At 37.3% G+C, this 10,405-nt stretch overlaps 1 protein-coding gene across 10 annotated transcripts in view; it reads right to left on the bottom strand.

The window, feature by feature from the left end:
- Positions 1 to 660: 660 nt before the first annotated feature.
- KLHL32 (kelch like family member 32) overlaps positions 661 to 10,405 on the bottom strand; it is a 230,991-nt gene continuing 221,246 nt past the window's right edge. For all 10 annotated transcript variants that reach the window (XM_038554767.1, XM_038554775.1, XM_038554771.1 and 7 more), the window contains one exon: positions 661 to 1,006. In XM_038554767.1, coding sequence (XP_038410695.1) covers positions 845 to 1,006 — 162 coding nt within the window. In that variant the 3' untranslated portion in view covers positions 661 to 844. The remainder of the gene's footprint in view (positions 1,007 to 10,405) is intronic.

The following is a 10,405-nucleotide window of genomic DNA, read 5'->3' as shown; positions in this document are numbered from 1 at the left end:
ATTTATTCCATTGCATGTGTTTCAAGTTCTGTTTAGTAATTTTTAATTTTGAAAATAATCTCCCCATTAAGTTACAAGGTTCTAGAGATAGTAAAATATCTTGTAATTTGAGTAACTTTTTTTATTAAATGAAGCACTTGAGAGGGCATTTGCCTAATCTTCACAACATTCTTCTGAATTAACATGGAAATCCATGATTATCCTCCTTAAGTGTGGGAAAACAAGTCATGAAAAGTAAGCACCTAGCCCGAGGTCACAGATTAACCAAGCCGAAAAATATGGCTATCTGACTGCTATTCCGGTGTACTTCTATTATTCGTATACCTTGAATAAAATAGGGCATTTAAAATTTTATGATGTCATAATGCTGAGTCTATACTGAGTGGGTCTGCATAATGTTAAATTTTTAAAAGAAAAATTACAAACCCAGGTTTAAGGAGTAAGGGGATTAACTACTGAATTTTTTTTAAAGACCACTGATGACAGTACTTATGAAATAAACTCCTTACTAATATTGTCCTGTTTTTCTAGACAGCACTGATTAGAAAAAGTATACAAAGAAGGTTATAAAGACCCATGGAACAAGTATGGACCATTAAGTTGGCACTAAGCTACACCACAGTAGAAGTCATATATATTGTATACTGACACACAAAAGGGTGACAGGAGTTTTCGGTAATGTATTTTAGAAAACGGTTCATTTTTTGCTAATTTTTATCTGAATATAAGACATAGAAAACAAAACAAGGAAGCATTGAGCACTGGGTGTTTTCATGCCCAGTATCCAAAAGTGAAGCTTTTCTTTCCCTTCTGTTCATGATAGTTATTAACAAAGCATTCGCTCTCAGATGGTCCCAATTCTGTGATGAGGCACTTGAAGAGTCTGAAGGTTAGGGCATGTGAAATATGGAGCTGGAAGGAAGCATGCTGCTATTCCATTGGAAGCAAAAGGGAGTGTAGGCCCATAGAATACTTCTTCTTTGCCTTCTCTACTTATATCCACTACCTACAAAAGAAGAGAAGCCTGAATGTCAAAGATGATTGCTCAAACTAATTTGAGCATAAATATATAAGTATACACATAAAAGGATGCCTGCAGTTGAATTCAGTAATGCCACCATGACCATACGTACCTTAGGCATTGGTTTTTTTACCCCCCTTACAGTATGGTATCAGAAATATATATTAAGATCCAGGTAAGTGCTATTACATACATTTATATATTTGTCTACATAATTTGTCGATAAAAGTTTATAATGATTTAATCTTTAGAACAGTGATGAGGTAGGTAGCTTTTTCCTCCTTTAATAAAAAGGTCTTGTGGCTTTAAGCAACACATTGTACCAGATGGACCTAACATATCCATCCAAAAACACTGGAATACACATTATTTTCAAGTGTACCTACAATATTCTCCAGAAAAGATCACATATTAGGCCATAAGACAAATCTCAAGAAATTTAAAAAGACTGAAATCATATCAAGCATCTTTTCTAACTACAACACTACCTAGAAATAAGTTACAAGAACTGGAAAACTACACAAACACAGGCTTATTAACATGGTACTAGGTCAATCGGTGAATGGAAAAAATATTCATTGTATCATAAGGTGGTCATTTACATTTTGCTCAAACTCTACACCTAAAGATCTAGAAAAAAAGCCCAAAGCTAGTAGAAGGAAGCAAGGAATAAAGAATGAGAAGAGCAATAAAAGCAAGAACTTATTAATGAAAAGATAAGCCAAATTAATAAACCTTTACCCAGACACATCAAGACCCAAATCAGGAATGAGAGAAGAGAAGTTACAGCCAACACCACAGATATACAAAGGATTGCAAGAAACTACTATGAAATTTTTATGCCAACAAATTGGACACCCTAAAAGAAATGGATAAATTCCTAGAGACCTACAATCTTCCAAAACCAATTCAGGGAGAAATAGAAAATATAAACTGACTGATTACCCATTCAATTTCATTACTAGTAAACAACTACCAACAAAAATCTGGGACCAGATGGCTTCATAGGTGAATTCAGCAAACATTTAAACAAGAGTTAATGGCTGTTCTCAAACTATTCCACAAAATAGAAAAGGAAGGATAATATCCAAATATATTCTGTGAGGCCAGTATTAACCTGATACCAAAACCAGACAAAAACCTTACAAAAAGACAAAAAGCTACAGGCCAGCATACATGATGAACCTAGTTGCAAAAAATGCTGAACAAAATACTAGCAAACTGAATTTACCAATACATTAAAAAAATCTTTCACCATGATCAAATGGGATTTATTACAGAAATAAGTGTTTCAATAGTCACAAGTAAATCAATGTGATATATCACATGAGGAATGACTAAAAATCATATCACCTGAATAGTTGCAGAAAAAGCATTTGACAAAATGCAACATCCATTCGTGATAAAAACTCAACGAAGTGGGTTTAAAGATAATATACCAAAAAAATAATAAAGAGAATATACCTCAACATGATAAACCAAATATGAGAAACCCACAACCCAACATCATACTGAAAAGTGAAAAACTGAAAGCTTCCCCTCTAAGACCAGCAACAAGAAGTTCCACTCTCACCACTTTTATTAAACATAATACTGGATGTTCCAGCTGCAGCAATCAAAAAGGGAAGGTATCTAAATTGTTAAGATTAACCAAAAAATATATATATATATATGTGTGTGTGTAGAAAGATACATATTTTCTAATTCTAGAAGACTACCGATGAACAGATAAATGTAGTTATTAGTAAAGTTGCAGGGTACAAAATTAAGATACAGAAATGTGTTACATTTCTAGCAGCAGAAAGAGAAATTAAGAAAATCCCATTGGAGGACGCCTGGGTGGCTCAGTGGTTGAACATCTGCCTTTGATTGAAGGTGTGATCCTGGAATCTGGGATCGAGTCCCACATCAGGCTCCTCCCTGCAGGGAGCCTGCTTCTCCCTCTGCCTGTGTCTCTGCCTCTCTCTGTGTGTCTCTCATGAATAAATAAATCTTAAAAAAAAAAAATCCCATTGGAGGGTAGTCCAAGATGATGGCTTATGAAGACTGAACTCAGCTCCTCCACAGACATACCAAATATAAACCTATCTGGAGCAATTCCTCCTGAGGGAGAAATGAGAGCTGACTGAACAGCTTCTGCACAAAAGATAAACGACATAACTCCAAGAGAGAGAGATATATTAATGAAGATAACCCACGGTCCCAGCAATGCAAATAGCAACGGGGAGGGATAGTACTAAGGAACTGTGAACAGATGTATCTTCCCTGGGGCACAGAATGAAAGCCACAAACTAAAAGCAACTAGACTGTCAAGGATCCAACTCCCACCGTCAAACAGGATAGCAGGGAGAACTCTCTGCATTGGAGGTACCACTCTTTACATTCCCTGTCCACCTTGTTAGCATAGACAGGAATAGGGACCAGACCCCCTAGCCAGCCTACTGATTCAGTGAGTCCCTGGCCTCTAGATCAGAGCAAGCCATCCCAAGAAGATAGCCTCCAGCTTGTCACATACCAAGACACCCCTGCTCAGCACTCATTACAGCTACAGCCATCTTGCCAAGGTGACACAGGCACAAAGCATTGTGGAACACTCTAGGCACACACTACTTTAGCTTCTAATGTCTTGCTACATTATGACACTCCCAGCTCAGAGCTTCCAGATTTATGTGCACAGAGCATCCCAGGACCCCCAGTGTGCACCCTCCCTCAGCTATTAGCCACCTGCCCAGGGCAAACCCTGCATCTAATGCCTTGGGACAACCTAACCTATACCAGCCATGTGTCTAGTTGCCCTGCCATAGCATCTCATGAACTAAGCATTCCAGGACACCCCAGCATGCACCCAGTTCAGATACAGCTCTCCTCTCAAGGCACCTACTGTATGTGGCACCCCAGGATGCCCCAAACTACACTACACCTTGGCTTCAGCCCCTGCATAGTGCCAAGGACACCCCAGCTTGCACCCCTCTTTGCCTCCACCTAACCTACCAGGTGCCTACCATTCAGAGAATCCCCCGTCACCCTCCAGTTTGCATTAACTTTGGCTTTAGCTATCCTGCCAGGGCATCCTCTGGAGATGTGTGGAGAGTCACAGGAATACCCTGGCCCATGCCCATGCCCACACTCAGTTCCAGCCATCCCTTTAGGGAAGCCCCAGCACTGAGGGCCCCAGGACCATCAAGCCCATGCCAGCCGCAGTTCCAGCCATCCAGTCACTGGAGACACATGTCTACATAGGAAAGGACCATACACAAGACCATTTCTTCAATGTTAGAAGTAGCTGTTCTACCTAATTTGTAGGAACAAACACAGAAAGTCAGGCAATATGTGGAGGCAAGGAAATATGCTCCAAATAAGATAAAAACCTCAGAAAATTAACTAGATGAAATAGAGAATTAAAAATAATGGTCATCTCCATCAGGTAGATTGGTTATAAGGAAACTAACTGGACTACAGAGAAGAATGGAAAAACTCAGTGAAAATGTCAAGAGAAGGAAAATACAAAAAAATCAAAGCTGAGAATATATATAATAAGTAAAATATACACTAGAGGGGATGAACAGTGTCTTTAGATTTATTCACTTATTTTAGAGATAGAGTCCACACATTAGCAGTGGCAGAAGGAGAGGGCAAAAATCTCAAGTAAATTCCCTGCTGAGCATGGAGCCCAACATGGGGCTTGATCTCAACCCCAAGACCATGACTTGAGCCGAAATCAAGAGTCAGACATTCAACAGTGCCTTTTTTTTTTTTTTTTTTTTATGATAGTAACAGAGAGATTGAGAGAGAGGCAGAGACACAGGCAGAGGGAGAAGCAGGCTCCATGCACCGGGAGCCCGATGTGGGATTCGATCCCGGGTCTACAGGATCACACCCTGGGCCAAAGGCAGGCACCAAACCGCTGCGCCACCCAGGGATCCCCAACAGTGTCTTTATTACCCTCCCCCCAAGGACTTTATTTGACAGAAAGCAAGAGAGCACCAGCCGAGGGAGTGGAAGGGGGAGAAGTAGGCTCCCCACTGAGCAGGGAGCCAGATGTGGGACTCAATGCCAGGACCCTGGGATCATGACCCAAGATGAAGGCAGTTGCTTAACTGACTGAGCCACCCAAATGCCCCTCTAATAAGGTCTTTAAAATGGTATGTTAGACCAGATGGATACATATAGAACATTCCATCCAAAAGCAAGAGTCTTAGTGCACATGGGACATTTTCTAGAATGTCATAGGCTAAAGATCATAGGCTAAACCACAATAAGCTTAAGAATGAAATATTATGCATCTTTTCTGCCCACAGTGGTATGAAAGTAGAAATCAATAACAAGAAAAAAAAAAAACACAGATACATGGAGGTTAAATAAAATGCTACTACATGACTGGTAGGTTAATGAAATATTCACACACACACACACACACACACACACACACAAAATTTAAAAATATTTGAGGACTAATGAGAGCACCACAGTCAAAAATCCTAGAACAGCTTTCAAAAGAGGGAAATTTATAGTGATCTAAGACTACCTCCAGAAACAAAAATCTCAATCTAATTTACATCTAAAGAAATTAGAAAAAAGGGATCCCTGGGTGGTGCAGCGGTTTGGCGCCTGCCTTTGGCCCAGGGCGCGATCCTGGAGACCCGGGATCGAATCCCACATCGGGCTCCCGGTGCATGGAGCCTGCTTCTCCCTCTGCCTATGTCTCTGCCTCTCTCTCTCTCTCTCTCTGTGTGACTATCATAAATAAATAAAGAAAAAAATATTAAAAAAAAAAAGAAATTAGAAAAAGAGCAAACAAAACCCAATGTTAGAAGGGAAAATAAAGATCAGAGCATAAATAAGTGAAATAGAGACTAAAAGAAAAGATCAACAAAACCAAGAGCTAGGTCTTGAAAAGATAAAATTGAAAGAAAATTAGACTTAAGAAAAAAACACAAATAGAATGAAAGAAAAGTAACAACTGATACCACAGAAATAAAAATACTATGAATACTATGAAAATTTATATGCCAAAAAACTAGACAACCTGGAAGAAATGGATAAATTCCTAGAAACCATTTCAAAAAAGAAGAGTCAATACCTATTGTCCTCAAACTATTCCAAAAAATAAGAGGAAGGAAAGTTTCCAAATAGATTCTATGAGACTAGCATCGCCCTGATACGAAAATCAAAAATATTATTAAAAAGAAAAAAGAAACCTACAGGCCAGTATCCCTGATGAACATAAATGGAAAAATCATCAACAAAAGATTAGCAAGCTGGATTCAACAATACATTAAAAGAACCATTCACCACAATCAAGGGGATTTATTTGAAGGATACAAGGACAGTTCAATCTTTGTAAGTCAATCAGCATGCTGTATCACACTAATAAACACAGTGATAAATATTGTGATCATCTCAGTAGATACAGAAAGAGCATTTAACAAAATTCATGTTTCAGATAAAAATTAACAGTGGATTTAGAGGGAACATATCTCAATAAACGACAACATGAAACCCACAGCAAAGATGTTAGTCAATGAGGATAAACAGACCTTTCCTCTGTGATCAAAAATAATGGAAAATTCTACTCTTGTCTCTTATTCAGCATAGTACTGAAGTCCTGACCACAGTAATTAGAAAAAAAAAGAAATAAAGGCATACAGATTGGTAAGGAAGAAAATTAAGTTGTCACTGTTTGTAGCACTGAAGTTGCAGGATATAAAATGAACACTCAAAAGTGAGGTGCATATCTGTACACTAATAATGGAGTGGCAAAAAAATTAATAATTCAAGTTACAATTCTACCAAAATTCTACCAAATACCTAGTAGTAAACCTAACCAAGGATTTGAAAAACTTGTATACTGAAAACTATGCAACAGTCATGAGAGAATAAAGACAACACAAGTAGAAAGATACACTGTGTTCATGTACTGGAAGCATTAGTATCTCTAAAATGTTTAAGAAACCACAAAAGATCCTGAATAGCCAAGGAAACAATGTTGAAGAACTAAGCTGATGGTATTGCAATGTAAGATTTTAAGATCTACTATAAAGCTGTCATGGTAAAAACAATGTGGTTTTGGCACAAAATAGACACATGGATTAATGGAACAGAATAGAGAGCCCAAATAAAAGTCAACACTTATATGGTCAATTAATCTACAATAAAAGATGAAAAATACATGTTGGATGACAGTCTGTTCAATAAATGGTGTTGGGACAACTGGACGACTACTACAAAAGAATGAAACAAGACCCTTTCTTACATCACACACAAAAATAAACACAAAATGCATTCAAGACCTACGTGGGAGACGCGAAACTGTAAAACGTGTAAAAGAAAACAGGCAGTAATCTCTCTGACTGTGGCCTTTGCAACGTCTCTCTAGATATGTCTCCTGAGGCAAGGGAAACAAAACCAAAAGTAAAGTATTGGGACTACAGGGGAAAAAAATTTTTTGCACAGCAAAGTAAACCATCAACAAAGCCAAAGATATTTGTAAATGACATAGCTTTTAAAGGGTGAATGTCTAAAATATGTGAAGAAATTGTACATCTCAACACCAAAAGAACCAAACAATCTGATTAAAACAATCGTAAAGGACCTGAACATTTTTCCTAAGAAGACATACTGATGGCAAGCACACGAAGAGATGCTCAACAACACTAATCATCAGAGAACCACAAATCAAACCCACAATGAAGTATCACCACATCAGTCAGAAGGGCCAGTATCAAAAAGACAAGAACCTGTGAAGAAAAGGGAATCCTAATGCACTGTTGGTGGGATGACCGTGCAGTCATTGTAGAAAACAGTATAGAGGTTCCTCAAAAAATTAAAAACAAATACCAGAAGAGCCAGTGGTTCCAATACTGAGTATTTACTGAAAGAATACAAAAACACTAATTTAAAAAGATACATGCACCCATATGTTCATCGCAGCATTATATATGTATATATAGCCAAGATATGGAGGCAACAGAGTGTCCCACTGATAGATGAAGAAGTGGTAAGTATGTACAAGAAATATTCAGCCATAAAAAGATATTCCCATTTGGGACAACATGAGTGAACCAAGAGTATTATGCTAAGTGAAATAAGTTAGAGAAACACAGATATAATATGATTTCACTTATATGTGGAATCTAAGAAAGAAGCAAAAAATAGACCCATAAATACTGAGAATAAATGGATGGTTGTCAGAGGGGATAGAGTGGGACATAAGCAAAATAGGTGAAGGGAAGTGAGAAGTATAGGCTTCCAGTTATAGAATAAATCAATCACAAGGGTAAAATGCACATCATAGGGAATGTAGTCAACAGTATAATAATAGCATTGTAGGGTGACAGATGGTAGCTATACCCATGGTGACCATAGCATAATGTATAAACTTGCTGAATCACTGTGTTGTACACCTGAAACTAATTCAACCGTCAAGAATATTGCAATTAAAAAATCTATAATTGCAACAAAAAGAATAAAATAACCGAGGAAAAATCTAAGAAGTGAAAGACCTGAACTCTGTAATCATATATAAAACACCAGTGAAAGAAACTGAAGATGAGAAAAATGGACAGATATACCATATTCATGGTTCAGAAGAACAGTGTTAAAATGTCCATACTGTCCAAAGTAATCTACAGATTCAGTGCAATCCCACACTATAGACACAGATCAATGGAAAAGAATAGAAAGTTCAGAAATAAACCCATGCTTAAATGGTCAGTTAACCCAACAAATGGAGCACGATACACAATGGGGAAAAGACAGTCTATACAATAAATGGTGCTGGGAAAACTAGACAGCTACATGCAGAAGAAACTGGATCACCTTCTTACACCCCACACAAAAATACACTCAAAATTCATTTAACACCTAACAGTGGGGCCCAAGACAAAAATCTTAAAAGAAAATATAGTAATTTCATGGATATCAGTCATAGCCATATATTTATGAATAGGTGGTCTCAGGTAAAGGAAACAAAAGCAAAAATAAACTATTGAAATTTTACCAAAATAAAAAGCTTTTGCACAGCAAAGGAAACCATCAACAAAATGAAAAGGCAACCTCCTGAATGGAAGAAGATATTCGTAAATAATCTAGCTGATAAGTGGTTGATATCCAAAATATATAAAGAACTACAACTCAACACAAAAAGAAAATTTTAAAATGATCGGAAGACTTGAACAGACATTTTTCCAAAGAGCACAGAGAGACTACCAGTACACACCTGAAGAGGCTCATCATTAATCATCAGGGAAATACAAATCAAAAACCACAATGAGACATCACCTCACACCAGTCAAAATGGCTAGTATTTTAAAAAGTTCTAAGAAGTGTTACTGAGGACATACAGAATAAGGAGGAACACCCTGCATTACTGTCAGGAATGAAAATGTGCAGCCACATTATCCATTATGTGGATAACATTACAGAGGTTCCTTAAAAAATTAGAAATACCAAATGATCCAGTAATTCCACTGCTGGCTATTGACCCAAAGAATATGAAAACAGTAATATGGAAAGATATATGCACTCCTATGTTTATTGCAGCATAGTTTACATAGCCAAAATGTGGAACAATCTAGGCATCCATTAACAGGAATGGATAGAGATGTGATTGTACATACATACATGCATACACAAATGGAATATTACACACATAAGAATAAACATCTTGCCATTTGGGACAACATGGATGGATCAAGAGGGTATTACACTAGTGAAATAAGACAGAGAAACACATACTGTATGAGGTCACTTACATGTGGGCTCTAAAAACACAAATGAATAAACAAGGATATTAGACTTATAAGTACATAGAACAAACCGGTGGTTGCCAGAGGGAGAAGTGAGCTAGCAAACAGGCAAAATAAAGCAGATTAAGAGGCACAAACTTCCAGTTACAAAATAAGTCCTGAAGCTGAAAAGTACAGGATAGGGCATACTGTCAATAATGTAGTAATCTTATATGGTGACAGATGATAAGTATGGTCATCATGGTGAGCACTGAGTAGTGTATAAAATTTCAAATTAATATGAACTAATACTCTCAAAAAAATAATATGAACTAATATAACGTATGTCAATTTAATTTTTTATATCTTACACTACTTAAGTAACTTGCCCAAATTTGTTAGCATTATGATATGTTGGTTTACAAATCCTCATCTGTAAAATGAAGCAAACATCAACCCTGCAGCTTTGTTCTGAGAATTGGTGACATCTAGCATAGTATCTAGGACACAGAATATTATAGCAAAGCTAAGTAGCAGATTGAAAATCAATTGGGTCTGGATATTTTCCGCCAGTTATTTCCCCTTTAAGCTGGAGTTAATCTCTTTTGTTACATGGAAGAGTCTCTTTGTTAGTCTGGACCTGCTGTCACCTCACGGA

This window comes from Canis lupus, chromosome 12 (genome assembly GCF_011100685.1).
Source record: "Canis lupus familiaris isolate Mischka breed German Shepherd chromosome 12, alternate assembly UU_Cfam_GSD_1.0, whole genome shotgun sequence".
Classification (NCBI taxonomy): Eukaryota; Metazoa; Chordata; class Mammalia; order Carnivora; family Canidae; genus Canis; species Canis lupus.
Note: the sequence above shows the minus strand (reverse complement) of the source record. Positions and strands in the feature narration are given on the sequence as shown.